Source organism: Symphalangus syndactylus, chromosome 23 (genome assembly GCF_028878055.3).
Source record: "Symphalangus syndactylus isolate Jambi chromosome 23, NHGRI_mSymSyn1-v2.1_pri, whole genome shotgun sequence".
Lineage (NCBI taxonomy): Eukaryota > Metazoa > Chordata > Mammalia > Primates > Hylobatidae > Symphalangus > Symphalangus syndactylus.
In genome coordinates this window covers 20711956-20729568 of record NC_072445.2, presented here as the reverse complement: position 1 = coordinate 20729568, position 17613 = coordinate 20711956, and the positions used below count along the sequence as shown (strand labels likewise).

Sequence of the window (17613 nt, the reverse complement as noted above, 5' to 3'; positions counted from 1 at the left end):
GGAGAAAAAGGATCAGACGCAGAAATAATAATTTCTAAGCACACACAATGGTTAAAGAACCCTAATACAGCAGGAAGATTGGGGTTAGGACAGGCTGAGTGTTGAGAAGGAGGTCGTGAGACTTGTCTCAAAGGTCACTGGGATGACTCAGTTCAAGTCAGGCGGGGAGTACAAGTTTAGAACACTATAATAATTTATATTTTTTGACAGGATTCAAACTGCAGAACTCTGAGAAAGTCAGATATGATGATTTCTTCTGTTCCTGGTCTAGAGACTGGTCTAAAAAAAAATGAATTCCTAGGTCACACTACAGTAACAACTCCACTTCATTTTACAAACCGTTTCATTGCTATGTGCCCAGCATCCACGGGACACATGGTGCTATCCCAAAGTCTGCAGTCTTAAGCTCAGCTCCAACATTTAGGGGTATCTAAGCGGGGAGCCACAGTGAAAAGACTTCTCTAACATTAATTGACAACTTTCTCAAACATTCTTTTCAGAGTCTTCATGAACGTGAACCAGCTGGTGAAGAGGCACTGAGGCAAAAACGAGCCGGTATATAAACTCTTGCTTGGCAATCCCTTTTATAAGTTGACTCAAATGATATGTGTTGCAACTTTTTAAAACATCGTAGTCTACATAATTCAGTCTCCAATCACATCAGGGTCATATAGTGCAGTGTGATTTCCAAAAATAATTACTAGGAAACTCCGTTCTCTACCAAATGACAGTAACTGGATCATAACAACACGTTAAGAACCCCCCTTCCCTCCCCATTGCCATCACTGCTCCTCACATTCTTAGGATTTTTCTGTGGCTCTCTCGTCAGCTGCCCTCCCGCACCACCAAATGGCCTACTTCTCTGCCCACCATCCAGAAGCCTTTCTTTTTGCCTTTAAAAAAAAAAAAACTTCTTTCACTTAGGACTTTATCTTGTGACGCAATCTAACCACGAGGCTCAAGTCCTCCTCCTGTTTCCCACTCCAATTTTCCCACTCACTTCTAAAGCAGTGATCTGGAAAATACAAGACTCAGCCCTTTGGAGGGTTAGGGGTAGGTGAAGAGCTGCAAATTCTGAAACACCGACCCTTAAATCCCATCCTGAGTGGACCCTGCGCAGGTGTCAGGTCAGGGCCACAGGCTGGGTATTCCCAGGACCTGGTGCTCCCACTCCCAGCACAGAAGACCTTCAAAAGCACAAATCAGATCCTGTCATTTCCCCCCATAGAACTCTTCATGGGCTCCCTTGGCCTTGGAACTAAAAGCCAATCCTCTGCTCGTGACTCACCAGGCCTTCCGTGCCTTTCCCACCTGATCTCCTTCTGTTCCCTTTCACGTCATCAACACCCTGCCCATTATCCCCCTTTGTTTATCTGGGAGACCCCCACTGAAGCCTCAAGTCCTATGAACTCCTGCCCTGTTAGGCCTTCCATCCATTCCCCAGATCATCAGGGACTGCTTTTCCTGGGTTCCCGTTCCCCTTGATACATTTCCATTCACAACATTTGTCCCAGAGCAGTGTCATTATTTTACCTCCTGTTTGCCACCCCCAGTAGAGGAGAGCTCACCTGAGTTCTCCTCATCTCTGTAGCCTGGCATCAAGCTCAGTTTCTTTCTCAACCAGTGAGCGAACAGATGAAGCACTTGCACATTCACATTATCGCACCTTTCTGAATTCCTGTCGGAAACGGTCTGCTGTCTGAGTGGCTGTACCAACTATCTAGAAGGAAAAATTTTTCACCCTATCACATTAGGATGGAATCATTTTTTCAGGCATGTGTGACTTGATCTAGTGAGTCTAAAAGAGACAGTAGGCTGCCAAAGAGGGCGGGCTTACCCTGAGATCAGAGTGGAAGCATCTGTTTGAGCCTTTCACGGTGCAGTGGCCAGACTCAACTGTTGTCCAGCACTTGAAATGAGAATTTGACCACGTTTTATTAAGCTCTTAAAATACTAATTGGAAGATCATACCACTGTTGGTTTTCCCTCCCTCCCTTTCTCTTCCCTTTCTTTTCTTTTCCATTTCAGCCTTCGTTTTCTTAGCCCTGTGGGATCCCACGCTCCCTTTCTCCCTCCTTCCCCAAAGTGGCCTATGGCACAGTCTATATGTTCTGTGCTCTAAAACATGTATCACTACCTCTACCCCATCCGGACAGCCCTTTAAACTTTTCTGCACTCTATGACAGGAACAAAGCCAGAGATGTGCTCATTTGGTATTTTGAAAGATTTTGGCTTTTTAAAATCAAACTAGTGGCCAGTGAGTTCCAGCTCCAGGCTTTTGCCAAATTCTTCTAAGGCTCAGGCTGCTGGCTTCCTCAGGAGCAGTGGGTGACTACAGCTGTAAAAGGAATGTCTTCCTGCACTTCTGAGCCAGGCTGTTTATGACCCGTGGTGACAACGTGAGGGGTAGCCCTTGGGGAGGAAACCATTTCTACATCTAAGGATTTGACATTCCAAAATTTTTCCAGGTGTGCTTTCATTAAAAACAATCAAGACAATGTTGAATCAACATGAAAAGATGTTTTCCATTTATTATACATGGTCCGCTGTGTTCTTGGGCCTTTAGAGTCATTTGGGAAGTGTTAAGGAATCAACCCATCATCTGCAGAAGATGGATTGGCCTTGGTACTTTTACAAAATCACTGAAGTAAGAAATGGCCATAGAAAAACCTAGGCACTAGGCCCCAGATACCCAGAATGTAAGTTGCAATTAACAACATGACTCAGCGTGGTGGCTCACGCCTGTAATCCCAGCACTTTGGGAGGCCAAGGTGGGCAGATCACGAGGTCAGGAGTTCGAGACCAGTCTGACCAACATGGTGAAACTCCGTCTCTACTAAAAACAGCAGTAGTCCCAGCTACTCAGGAGGCTGAGGCAGGAGAATCACTTGAACCCGGGAGGCAGAGGTTGCAGTGAGCTGAGATCACACCACTGCACTCCAGCCTGGACGACAGAGCAAGACTCCATCTCAAAAAAAAAAAAAAAAAAAAAAAAGAATACAACTCTACCAGAAAATGATGAAAGGAAGCAACAGAAAATGTTACCTTTAGCAGGATGCCATATGGAGGTGTCTGTGTTCTGTGTTCTGCTTGGTGGGTGTGTTAGTTAAGTGAGGTGTTAGAACTGGGCTCTGATTTTCACAGTGCTATTCCCTTTCACATACACATACCTCTCCCTTTCTGAAGCCTGGATGCCAGAAGGATACAAAGGTTCTAAGAGAAAAACAACTAGGTCAGGAATTTTTTTTTTGAGTCACTGGACAAAATCTTCAGCATTTGGAATAGAATCATCTTTAAAGATAGGATCAATACTTATATTTATTCTCAGCACACTATGAATTTCTACTCATGTGACTGGTCAGTTACATAACCTAACTGGCCCCCTGAATTTATATGTGTGTGTGTGTGTGTGTGTGTGTGTGTGTGTATATATATATGCATGCATATGTATGTGTACATGTGTATACATGTATATGTGTGTATGTGTGTGTGTGTGTATACTGTTGTCCTTCCCTTGGTATCCATGGGGGATTGGTTCCAGGAACCCCTCAGATACCAAAATGTGCATATGCTGAAGTCCCTAATATTAAATTTTGTAAATTTGCATATAACCTATGTACATCCTTGCATATGTTTTAAATTATCTCTAGATTATTTGTAATACCTAGTACAATGTAAATGCTATGTAAATAGTTGTTGTACTGTACTTTTTAAGTCATAGTGACAAGAAAAAAAGGCTGTACATGTTCGGTATAGACACAATTTTTAAAAATATTTTCCATCTGAGATTGGTTGAATCCATGGATGCAGAACCCACAGATACAGAGGGCTAATTGTATTATATTACATATATATGTATTATATATATGTATCACATATGTATGTCACACTTACACACACACACACACATATATCTCGGAGTTATTACCTTATAGGGTTGTAGGAAGATTAAATAAGGTTATGTTAATATTACTTTAAAAATGTTAATTGGATTATTTGGTGTTTATTTTTTCTTTTAATAGTTTTTTAAAGAAATGTAAAACAAAGAAAATCAATTTATTTATAAAATAGTGTTGCATTTGAAAGGGCCTGATCTACCTCCAATCCAGAGAAGGTATTCTGTACTACTTGAAGGCAGGGGCACAGATGCTGTGATATAGGAGTTAGCATTTTAGGAAAACGCTCTCAAAATTCTCTCAGGAAAAAGAAGCCTGCATGAAACCTAGAGGCGAGAAAAAGCATGGAGCTGCCTGTTAGGACAATGAGTGGCTGTAAGGGAGCAGAGAGAAATAAGAATGGGGGAAAGATCCCGAGTCAGTCACGATTCCATCAGGAAGTGGATTCTGGATTAGCTGAGCGGCTAGCACAGAGAGGTGACTGATGAACTCACTTAAGTGAAAAGTATCGGCTGGGCGAGGTGGCTCACGCTTGTAATCCCAGCACTTTGGAAGGCCGAGGCGGGCGGATCACGAGGTCAGGAGATCGAGGCCATGCTGGCTAACACGGTGAAACTCCGTCTCTACTAAAAAAATACAAAAAAAAAATTAGCCGGGCGTGGTGGCGGGCGCCTGTAGTCCCAGCTACTCGGGCAGCTGAGGCAGGAGAATGGCGTGAACCCGGGAGGCGGAGCTTGCAGTGAGCGGAGATTGCGCCACTGCACTCCAGCCTGGGTGACAGAGCGAGACTCCGTCTCAAAAAAAAAAAAAAAGAAAAAAAAAAGAAAAGAAAGGTATCCCCATGGTTATGGCTAAATAAATTACACGAAGAAATTAGTGCTTGGGAGACCAGCCAGGACGCTCGGCAGTCTAGACATGCGACTCTGCCATGGAGTAAGATAGGAAAGAAGCAGAGGAAATGCTTGCCAAAGACATTTTGAAAAACACAGCAAAAGGTCTTGGACAGATGTGATTTGGGGATGAAGGACAGCAATAATCCCTGTGACTCTTCAGGAGTGCACAAACCTGGGAGACGGTGCTTTGGGGAGGTCACAGGTAGAGACCAGGGTTGGAAGGAAAAGCTTGTCCTGGAGGATTGCAGATAAGCTCCAAATTTAGCCTTATGGGAACTCTTCATGGGGGAAAGAAAGTGGATGTTTCTTATTGGTTAGAAGTAATGCAAATATCAACTGGCCAAGTTCTCCACTCCAGGTTTCTGACAGTAATTGGGAAGGGGGCATGTCTTGGAGCCAGGTGCTAAAGAGCCCCAACTGATTATTCTTTGGCTTTAAAGGAATAACTGATGAGAGGCAAAACAGCAAGAGAGGGGGATTCAGGATGTCCAAACCCTGCACAAAAGGATGGGCTCACATTTTCACATCTATTTAGTCAGAGTAAGGTTCCTCCCAGATTGGGTCTCTGGCTGCTAGCACGGAAATCCTGCCCTTTCTGCAGGGCTAGCAACCTGGGTGTGCTGGCCCTTTTAGATCTGGGTCGAGGAAATGCCATGCACTTCCCAGGTTGAGGAACAGACTTTTGGGTTTTCATGGTTGCAGCCTTTCTGGTGATGACATGTGGCCCTGAGTGCTCTGAGCCGGCAGTGGTGGTGGTGGAGTGAGATAAAAGATCTGGTGCTCTCAGGCTGGTGTGTGGAGTTGGTTTTAAGCTTGACATTTAATATTGGGAGTGTTTTGCTTTTTTAAAGTTTTTCTGATTAATGTTTTTCTTTTTTGTTTGTTTGTTTAACTATAACAAAGGTGAAGCCTGATAGGAAAAATGTTAGCATTTCTTTTTTTTTTTTTTGGACAGAGTCTCGCTCTGTCACCCAGGCTGGAGTGCAGTGGTGTGATCTCGGCTCACTACAGCCTCTGCCTCCCAGGTTCAAGCAATTCTCCTGCCTCAGCCTCTCGAGTAGCTGGGATTACAGGTTCATGCCACCACACCCGGCTAGTTTTTTGTATTTTTAGTAGAAACAGGGTTTCACTTTGTTGGCCAGGATGGTCTCCATCTCCTGACCTCGTGATCCGCCCGCCTTGGCCTCCTAAAGTGCTAGGATCACAGGCGTGAGCCTCTGCGCCGGGGCCTTAATGTTAGCATTTCTTGACCTATCAGCACACATCTGCATAAAATATAATAATTATATTTATGATAATCAGAATTACTATTTTACAGGCAACTATATGCCAGACACTTTGTTAGGGGTTTTCATGTACGATTCCAGCTCTTTAACAATAATCCTGCAGAGAAAATACTACCCTTCATTTACAGATAAGCAAAGTGTGGCTCACAGAGTTAAATGACCTGCCCAGGGCAGAAGGCATTCCTCCTCCATTCTCTCTGGCTCCAAAGTCCATGCTCGTAGCTATGAGTTATAGTTTTCAACATGTGTTCCTGGTTGGCTCATGAAGTCTCATTTCATGGTTCTTGGAGCAGCTTTGTAGAGTAAGGAACACTGGTATATCTGCCTTCCTCTTACTAGGTAAGATGGGGCTAACTTTGATGATTTGGGTATATGGATAGCTAGTGGAATGAATTCTCTTCCCTAGACTTCACAGTGTGGTGTTTGATGACACAGTGCTGCCCACTTTCTCCTCCATCTATACCTGCCAGGTAGCCCATAGCCTTGGGTTCTGATGATTTTCTTCTTTGTGAACAACTCTTTCTGAAACCTGAAGAGAGAATAAGATCCCTTCACTGCATCTGCGGAGCAATCACACAGTAGTAGACAGACAATGCTGCCAAATTGCCACCTTCTAGAATATGTCAAGAAACAAGCCAAATAGTAGGTATCTTTTGATACTTACTTGCTAAGACCAACAGGGAGAAACAGGAGAGCCAAACCATCAATGGTAAAATTGCATTGGCGCTTTTAGTCAAGAGGAAGCCACATCAACCAATCTCTTTTCTCCTGGGTGAAGTTAGCAGGCAAGAAGTTAATTTACCCATCTACTTAAGCTCTGGCTCTGACAAAGCATAGTTCCCATTAGTGTTTCCAGGCAAAAGTAGAATTGTTAGCTTAAACAGCTGTGATTAAGACCCAAATATCTTGGTTGCAGTTTGTGGCCAACTTTCCAGAAATGTCCCTGTAAGATAAGTGCTGTGTGGCTGGCAGTGATTTATGGGAAAGGAGAGGGGAAATCCTGGTTGTCTTGTGCCTCCTGGGTCTGCTGATAGGCCTCTGTCTGTGACACTGATGACACCTGGAATTGGCTACCTTCCACACAGGGCATCAGAGAGCCAGAAAAATCCAGACAAACAATGCCAGGGGCAAAGAAAACACATTAAATTATCAGGATTCAGACATCCTGAGGAGCAGAAGAGGACGGGAGTGCATCCAAAACACACACAGAAGTTGAGGAACTGTCCTCGTGCCTCCTGGTCCCTGGTAGTCTGGGGAGGGACAAGGAATGTTACTTTCCAGGCTCTGAAGTCCTCAGGTTGAGTGGGACAGGTGGGTTTGGCATTTCTAACCCTAAACTCTGGGCCTTCTGAGGGAGTGAGGTGAGAGAGCCTCTGACCCCACCGCTATGTGGGTCATGCTGATCCCTGAGCATCTAAGCTGCTCCTGAGGTGCTGATCCTGTCACCTCGGTGCATTACAGGGGAACAAGGCTCAGCCACAGCCTCTATGTTCTGTTTGCCTATAAGACCATAATACTGTTCCAGGCTTCAGATGAGAAGAAATGACCCAATTTCAAGTGCGTACTGGGGGATCGAGGGCATCTTCTTGCTATTCCTCAAGCAAGCCAAGAGGGTTGCTATCTCAGGGCTTTAACACCTGTTTACTCTTCCTAGAGTGACATTATCCGGATAGCTTCCTGGTTCACTCCTTACTTCATTTGAGTCTCTTCTCAAAGTTTACTGCTTGAGAAAGGTCTTTTGTAACCATTCTACAAAAAAATAAAAAATAAAAAATAACAGTCCCTGTTGTCCCGATCTCTCTGTTTCTTTGCCTTCCTTTATTAAATTAAAATGTAAACTTATCTTTTGCCTCCAGTATAATGATGAAAGATCCTCAAAGACAAGGCTTTGCTCCTTTTATTCACCCTGTGTCTCCAGCTCCTAGTGCAGTGCCTAGAAAACAGACATTCAATACATAGTAAAATGACAGGTAAATCATTAAATCAAAGAACAAACAAAAGAGCGGAGCAAGGCTTAATATCAAAATACATGAGTGTCAATGACAATGGGTCACAATGCATTTTTCCTGAATGTGAACTTTATCCTTTTTTTTTCTGAAACGGAGTCTAGCTCTGTCTCCCAGGAGTGCAGTGGCACGATCTTGGCTCACTGCAACCTCCACCTCCCGGGTTCACGTGATTCTCCTGCCTCAGCCTCCCAAGTAGCTGGGATTACAGGTGCCTGCCATCACGCCCGGCTAATTTTTGTATTTTTAGTAGAGATCGGGTTTCACTGTGTTGGCCAGACAGGTCTCGAATTCCTGACCTTGTGATCCGCCTGCCTCAGCCTCCCAAAGTGCTGGGATTACAAGCGTGAGCCACCGTGCCTGGCCCTGAATGTGAATTTTTAAGACATTTATTATGTTGAATAAAATTAAACAAAGGCTTACATAATTCTTTGATTTATTATTAATCATTTTGCCTTTGAACTTGATTTTATTTTAGAATTTAGGAATTGTACATCAAGTTCTAAAGACACATTTAACAATAATAACTCATATTTTTAATAGTACTTTAAAGTTTAGAAAGTGGTCCCATTTACTTTGGTTCACATGGGCTGAGCTCCAAAATCTCTCTCTCTCTCTCTCTGTGTGTGTGTGTGTGTGTGTGTGTGTGTATTTGTGTATTCCCTAGGTGTATATAATCCTCAGTTAAGTTTGGGGATCACTGGAGTAGATGATTTCAAAGAGTAAGGCAACAGCCTGCTAAATTACAGTGGTGTTTCTGAGCCTGTTTCAAATAATTGAGTATTTTCAAGGAGAAGGCAGTTCCTCCTCTATTCGAGGTTCCCCTTCCGTATCAGTTTCTACAGAGGTGACGCTCAGGCTGAGGGTGATTCTGAAGCTCTTTTTAGAAGCTGTTGGAGAACATAAAAGGTAAAGGAAAGAGGTCCTTAGAGGCTGGGTGCTCACATTAACAGCTGCAGGAATGCTATAGACTGAAACTTGCTAAGGTCACAAGAGCCTTTCCTCTTAGTTCTTGATGCTTTGGCTCGGCTCCTTGTAAAATCTGAGCAGAACTGCCTTGGTTTCAATGGGGAGTGATAACATCCGTGAATCACCATGTGTGCTTTCTAGGCACACAATTGTTTTTCAGTTGTGACTGAAAAGAGCACAGGGCCAGACATGACCCTCAGGTAGGCACTGATATTTTGCGGGATCAGATCCTGGGATGCAACAAAGCCAGTAATGAAGTGGATATGATATGAATTTGTTACTGACCTCACCCATCCAAAAGGCAGCTACCATCCAGGAAATCCTGTTTATGTTTATGGGAGGATAGTAGATTGGCATGGCAAAGAGGATCCTGGAGGTAGTGAACCCTCTGGAGGACATAAGCATTGCTGCATTACTTTTCAGGAAAAAGAATGTGCACTAAGGCAGAACTTGTAAATATTATGCAGCCTTTCTCCTCGTAAATATTCCCAGTGGACAACATAATGTGTCCATAGTTAGAATCACATAAAATAAGATTAACCATTCTTCCAGGAAGCTTGTTTTCATCACAGAACCATTTGAGAATCAGAAAGTCAACAGGAAATTTTAGGCAATGCCATACTATCATCACAGGCTGAGTTTCTGCATTCTTATAAAAGTCACTTTATTCTATTCGTCAAGTACATTTTTATAAAGAAGAAGTATACCTTAATATTCATTCTTAATTTTAGGAAAATCTGTGACAGACCTTTTTTATAGGCTGAGTTAATTGTGGAAGCTGAATGATGCCAGGATGAAATAATTCTCAACAAGGTTGATGGGTAAATCCAAAGACCTAAGACAAACAGTTTTCCAAGCTAAATGAACAAATGTTACAGCTTTCTGAAATAAACATTCAACAATTAGAGTTTCCCAGGATAAACTTACTCTATTTTAGTATTTCATACCAAGAGTCCTTGGAATATTTAAATCTTGCAATATTATGGGAAAATTTTTTGCCCTTTTAACATAGAATTTTAACTTTATGGTATAATAAACTTCATCTTTTCAGATAGAATGTAAATTTTAAAGTAATCATTTTATAAGTATTCACTAATTTTTTCCTTATTTTTTTCTTTTCTTTTCTTTTTTTTTATTTTTTTTTGAGACGGAGTCTCGCTCTTGTTGCCCAGGATGGAGGGCAGTGGCGCGATATCAGCTCACTGCAACCTCTGCCTCCTGGGTTCAGGCAATTCTTCTACCTCAGCCTCCTGAGTAGCTGGGATTACAGGCACACACCACCATGCCCGGCTAATTTTTGTACTTTTAGTGGAGACGGGGTTTCGCCATGTTGGCCAGGCTGGTCTCGAACTCCTGACCTCAGGTGATCCGCCCGCCTCGGCCTCCCAAAGTGCTGGGATTACAGGTGTGAGCCACGGCGCCCGCCCTACTTTTTTCCTTATGTAACTGACAAGATAAAATATTTTCAATGACTGGGCACAGCAGCTCATGACTGTAATCTCAGCACTTTGGGAGGCTGAGGCAGGCAGATCGCTTGAGCCCAAGAGTTCAAAACAAGCCTGGGCAACATGGCGAAACCCCATCTGTACAAAAAGTACAGAAATTAGCTGGGCGTGATGGTATGAGCTTGTGGTCCCAGCTACTCGGGAGGCTGAAGCCGGAGGATCACTTGGGCCCCTTAGGTGGAGGTCACAGTGAGGCAAGATCGTGCCAACACACTCCAGCCTGGGAGACAGAGAGAGGCCCTGTCCCCCAAAAAGAAAAATATTCTCCATCTATCTGTGTAAAACGTTCTTATTCCTTGAAGGTTCTTTATTAAGTATTAACTGTGCCCATGGCTTCAGTTATATATTCTAGCCAAGATTAGGTCAAAGATCCGGTCAGTGACAGAGAGGTGAATTTGTGACTTGACTCAGAGAGTTCAGGTTTAACAAGAATTGATTGGTCGCATATTTATAACGTGGTGAGCTCTTTGCCAGATGGAGTAAGTAAGGCTAAGAGAAGTGAAAGAAACAGTTCCTGCTCTTGGGAAGCTTAAAACTAGTGGCCCAGACGTGATGTGCTATATGTGCATACACATATGGTGTGTATCCATATGTATTGTGTCACATACATATATACTATATATCGTGTTTATATATAATACATAATGTTTGTACAGACTATATATATATAGACTAGACTATAGAGTCTGTATATAGTCTATATATGTATATATAGTAGTCAATGTAGACTACTATAGTCGAGGTGGATCTGTTCCTCAACACACACCTACATCAGGCAGGCTAGACTCTATACACACACACACACACACACACACACACACACATATATATGTAGTCTCTATATAAACATAGAGTAGACTATATATAGTCTCCATATAAACATAGACTATATATATTGCATACTATATATAGCATGCTATATATAGACCTTATATAGTATATATACTATATAAAGACTATAGGCTTTATACTTTACGTAGTATATATACTATATAAAGACTATATAGTCTCTATACATAGACTGTATGTAGACTACTCTATATAGACTATATATACTATATTACTATACTATATATACTGTACTATATATACTATATGTGTATATATAGTATATATAGTAGTCTATATATACCATATAGTGTATATATAGTACATATAGTAGTCTATATATACCATATAGTGTATATATAGTACATATAGTAGTCTATATATATAATTCTATATATAGACTGTATATATTATATATACTCTCTATATTATATATATATGTATACACACACATATGCATATATATTAGCCTGCCTGATGTAGCTGTGTGTTGGGGAACAGATCCATCTTGAATGCCAGCCAGTTAACCACCTGGAGACAATTTGGAAAAACAATGAAGAGCTGAAAATCTCTTATTTTACTTTCCAATCTGCCAAACTTCTGTTGAGCACCTATCATGTTCTGAACACTGGAGATACAGAGGAAGAGCAAAGAATATACGCTCTTTCCATAGGCTAAGGGCAAAGAGAATTAACTGGGTGACTTTTCCCGGATGTCTTCAATCCGTGCATGGTTCAGCCCTTAGAGTATGCATCTATCGACATGCATACTGCAGATGAAACACTGACTCACTCCTCTGAGTCCTGACTGTGACATATTTTGCCCGAACAGTTCCCAGACCCTCCCTGCTATTCTCTCTGCTTCCGCTCTTGCCTCATTACAGTCCATACTTCACACAGCAGTGCTTGGCCTTGGACACCAAGGTCATGAGTAAATAAACCTTCTTTTTCTCTGAAAGGTTTCATTAGAAATTCCCAAAGGTTGATAGACCAACCATTCACATGTACTTGTCATTACCTGGAAGTGCTGAAATATCCATCATGATCTTGCTCCATCTCCCATGGTAAGTTCTCTCAGCCTTCATGTGCTTTCATTGCAGTTGCCACAAAAAGTCCTACGGCCGAAGAATACACTGTCAATATTGAGATCAATTTTGAAAATGCATCCTTCCTGGATCCTATCAAAGCCTACTTGAACAGCCTCAGTTTTCCAATTCATGGGAATAACACTGACCAAATTACCGACATTTTAAGCATAAATGTGACAACAGGTGAGTAAGAGACCCATTGCTTCAGAATAAATGATTGGATGTCTTGAGAAAGACTGTCTGAGCTCCCGACTATCAGAGCAATCTTTTACTTAGTAGGCAAGTGAAATGACTCACCGAGACTGATGTGTGATTCTGTGACTTCACAGCCTTCCTGAATGAAGCCTCTATCAGTAAACTCTGCAGCCAGAGGTTTCTTATTTTAAATGGTGACCAAAGGTTTGCTTGGTGGTTTGTATGATGCTTGTCATAAAGTGGTCCCAAGATATGGCCAGGTCCTTCATGATAAACTACTGGCTCCTCTTCCCTTGGGCAGATAAACTACTGGGTCCTCTTCCCTGTGTCCTCTTCCCTTGGTATATCAATGGACATAGCAAGGACTGGTTCAAGATATTAGTAAGTACCAGATACCCTTCTCTTTTGCTTCTCAAATTTTTTAACAGAAACCTTTTGGTGTCTCTGTAGGTGCTAGTAAGTGAATCCAGTAAACAAAACAGACCAAGTATCAAAAATAGTTTTGTGTTGAACAACTTGTGATTATAGACACTTGAGCTTTAGTTGTGAGTTTATCTTACATATATTCAATATAAACTTACTAACAAACTCTCTCTGATTTTTTTCTACTAGAGATGGGATGACTTCAAGAGGCTTCACCATCTTAAAAACTTGGGTTAACAAGCTTCTCAATTAAATGCAATTGACCTTGGAAACTTTAATTTATCCTTCCAGAAAGACTGGTCATTCACACACAGAGGGGGTCAATCTTTTCTGATAGTGAACTATGAAACGGTTTTGACAAAAGTGGATACTTCAATGTAGCAGAGAAAGCCTCAGGCTCATGGACCTCAGGACCAGCAGGGAACAGCTAAGAGGAGTTGGCCTAAAAGAGGAAGTGAATGGGATGGGTGGGCAATGAAGGTTAGGCCTACTGATCATGGCACTAATGTCTAAGCATCCAAACTTTCACCATCTTCCTTTTTCCATCCTTCCCTCGCCTCATTCTTCCAACAGCCTACCTTATGATCCTTTTTTAGTAATGGCAAATAAAACTGAGGATATTTAAAACCGGACAATGTGAGTAAAGCACCGAACAATACCTGGGATATGTCAGGTGGTCTGGAGGTGGTAACTTTTTCCATTCTCCTAAGGCATGTTTGCATTTTATGTGGGACTCAAAAGTTCTTCAACTACTCCTCCCGTAATGCTCCCTTACAAAACAGAAGACAACAACAAAATTGCTTTAGCACTGGAATTTCATGTCAGTAAGAAAGATTTCAACAAGTGGGATCCTGTTGGTTATCCTCAAACTACCTCTAGCGGGCACTCAGCTTCTTTGTTAGTAGCTCCAGTTTCTTCTATTTCTAATTCCCCTGCCCCACTGCCACCCACTGCTGGGACACAGGCTGCATCAGTGTCCAAGGAATCAACTCGAACGTGTCGTCCCTCCTATTTCAGAAACAATTATTTGATAACTTCCCTTTGGACAGTCACTCTGTAGGACTTTGCCTGGGTACCCATCTGCAGAACAAACAGCTCCCAAAGATGTGACTTTGGTCCAGCTTTGGAAATTGATTCAAAGCACTCTGAGTTCAGAACATTTCTTACTGTCTCCAACGAGAGCAGAGTTCCTGTAGGCTGTTCACACCTGACTTGATATGTAAAAGGCACAAATTTACTTGCACTCCACATTTGTTATCTATTGGTGCACAACAAAGTCTAAAACCTAGCATCAAAAAATAGCAAACATTTATTATCTGAGAGTTTTTTAAATCATCGTATTTATATTTGTTAAGAATTAAGATGTAGAAGGTGGAAGTATTGATGAGTGTTGGTACTAACGGTAATATAAAAATAAACTTCCATACATGTACAACTTATTTGCCTTATAAACTATATCTACAATAGTCTACAAATAGGGAGTATGCTCTAACATACATCCTGCAGCATTTAACATGTAGAAAGGAAGCATTGGTCCTTTTGCTCACTCTGGGAGATGAAAATGCACTAAAACCATGAGAGTCACTCATTGCCATGCCAAAGTTGACCCTTCTTTTTATGTGGTACATAGGCCCAGAGATGAACCAGCCCCAGGCCAGAGGGTCTCACTTAAATTTGAGAATGCTTATTCTTCCTCACTGGGGCTTCCATCAAGACAAGGCCTCTTGTTTTTCTCTGCGAGTGTGTGATGTAAAAGGACACTTTTTTCTTTTTGTCTTTGTGTCCTAAGTAGGGTTTTTATGGTAATGGAAAAAAAAAAAAGTTTAGTTCTCTTATTAGAAGATAGACTCAGTTTTTGAGGGTCAGAAATCTTAGAGCAGCTTAGCTGGATGGTTCTGGCTCAGGGTCTGACTTAAGTTTGTAAATAATCTATCAATCAGTGCTGTCATCATATGAAAGCACAACTGCCATATGAAAAAAAAATTCTGTTCTTTCTTTCTTTCTTTCTTTCTTTTTTTCTTTCTTTCTTTCTTTCTTTTTCTTTTTCTTTTTGAGACAGGGTCTCACTTTGTTACCAGGCTGGAGTGCAGTGGTTGCAATCTCAGCTCACTGCAACCTCTTCCTCCTAGGCTCAAGCAATCCTCCCACCTCAGCCTCCTGAGTAGCTGGGACACACCACCATGCCCAGCTAATGTTTTTGTATTGTTTGTAGGATAGGATTTTGCTATGTTGCCCAGGCTGGTCTCAAACTCCTGGGGTCAAGTGATCCAACCGCCTCGCCCTCCCGAGTGCTGGGATTATAGGAGTGAGCCACTGCGCCTGGCCTGGAAAATTTATTTCTAAGCTCACTCATGTGGTTGTTAGCAGGCTCCAGTTCCTCACTAGCTATTGGCTGCAGACCTCAGTTCCTTGCTGTGTGGACCTCTCCATGATGTGTCTTCATGCCATGGCAGTCAACTTCCCCCAGAGTGAGGGGAGAGAAAGAGAGAGAGAAACCAAGAGGAAAACTATAGTGTTTTTAATAACCTAATCTCAGAAGTGCCATACCATCACCTCTGCCATATTCTATTGATTACATAGACCAATCCTAGTACAATATAAGAAGGTAGTACAAAAGGGTTTGAATACCTAGTGGTAGGGATGGGCAAAGGCCATCTTGGAGGCTAGCTACCTTATACTTATCATCATAGACATCTGTTGGCTATTAGCTATTAGGCATGACTATCTAAAAGATGACTTAGCCATTCATCACTCAACCATCACAGCAGTCATCTTTCAGATTGTCATAGCTAATAGCATGGTGATGCATACATGCAAGCATCAATTTTATGCAGTGCTATTGAACTTCTCAGAAAGGTAATATAAAGTCAGATTAGGATTTTCTTCAAGAATGAATACTTGCAGGCTATAAATAAAAATGTGGTGACCACTTTCTCCACCTTCTCTCTCCTTGCTGTTCTGGTTAATGATAGTCTGCAGACCTGCTGGAAATGAAATCTGGTGCTCCTGTGAGACAGGCTATGGGTGGCCTCGGGAAAGGTGTCTTCACAATCTCACTTGTCAAGAGCATGACGTCTTCCTCCCAGGGCACCATTGCAGTTGCCTTAAAGAACTGCCTCCCAAGGGACCTTTTTGCCTGCTTCAGGAAGGTAAGTAACTGCTCATTAAATGCCCATTGAGTGGCTATTCAACATCAGTTTACGGCTGGGCACGGTGGCTCATGCCTGTAATCCCAGCACTTTGATGGTCCAATGTGGGTGGATCACCTGAGGTCAGGAGTTCGAAAGCAGCCTGGCCAACATGGTGAAACTCTGCCTCTACTAAAAATGCAAAAATTAGCTGGGTGTGGTGGCACATGCCTGTAGTCTCAGCTACTCGGGAGACTGAGGCAGGAGAATCACTTGAACCCGGGAAGCAGAGGTTGCAGTGAGTTGAGATCGCACCATTGCACTCCAGCCTGGAAGACAGAGGGCGACTCCATCTCAAACAAACAAACAGAAACAGCTTACAAATGTTTCTGGTTTGTATGTACTCAGACACTAACATATTGTTAAATATTGCCCTTTGTTTTTCAACAGATGTTACCCTGAACATGAGAGTCAGACTAAATGTAGGCTTTCAAGAAGACCTCATGAACACTTCCTCTGCCCTCTATAGGTCCTACAAGACTGACTTGGAAACAGCGGTAGGTTTTGGCCCCAAGAGCCTCTTAACCAACAAACTGTTTGGACTGTACTGAGTCTATTGCATTCACAGTGAACAGTGGCTTGGATCTGTCAGAATTTATGGATGTGGATTTATTATTCTTTTACATCTGAGATGGTGAATTAATATGTGCTCAAATCAAATCATGTTTAGGGGACAGTGTGACATCACCTTGAACAATAAGTATAAATATTTTTCAGGGTGGAACTGGTTCAGATAAGATTTGGTGGCATCAATTCACTAAAACTTATTCAAAGCCTCAAGAACCTATTGCCTACAAGCACAAGTTGGTGCATTTCTATTCTTCACATACCACATGAATGAAACCCCTAACAACTTTTGGGCAGACCAACCCATGGCTGAGCACAGAGGGTTTTAAACCACTCTACACCAGAGGTTGCTAGGCATTCATATCTAAGACAGGTATAAATTGATTCACATAAAAATAGAGACTATTCCACCAGTGTTAACTGTTTGTCAGCCACTGTCTTAAGTGCTTCACATTGAATTGATTCATCTAAACCTAAACACTTTGCTGGAGTTAACTTATTTGGAACAGAGCTTCCCAATGGATGTGGCACAGATTATTGCAGGTGGGCTGAGATAATGACTTCCCTTCTCCTGGCAGCCGAGCCCTGCCTTAGGCTGTCAGCACCCTCCTGCTCATCCCAGCATGTAACCCAAATATTGTCATCTCCCGTGAGTGCCTTGATGAATTGTCGCTTCGGAAGAGCTCTTGGATGTTTGATTTACATTTCTGGCATGTAATGTGTCTGCACAGCAGGAGAACCCTCCTCACACACACACTACACTAAATTAT

At 42.2% G+C, this 17613-nt stretch overlaps 1 protein-coding gene across 3 annotated transcripts in view; it reads left to right on the top strand.

The window, feature by feature from the left end:
• The window catches only part of ADGRF5 (adhesion G protein-coupled receptor F5), a 101936-nt gene that overhangs the window by 53855 nt on the left and 30468 nt on the right, over positions 1-17613 (top strand). For all 3 annotated transcript variants that reach the window (XM_055263859.2, XM_055263858.2, XM_055263857.2), the window contains exons 3-6: positions 501-555; positions 12483-12653; positions 16061-16237; positions 16667-16773. In XM_055263859.2, coding sequence (XP_055119834.2) covers positions 501-555; positions 12483-12653; positions 16061-16237; positions 16667-16773 — 510 coding nt within the window. The remainder of the gene's footprint in view (positions 1-500; positions 556-12482; positions 12654-16060; positions 16238-16666; positions 16774-17613) is intronic.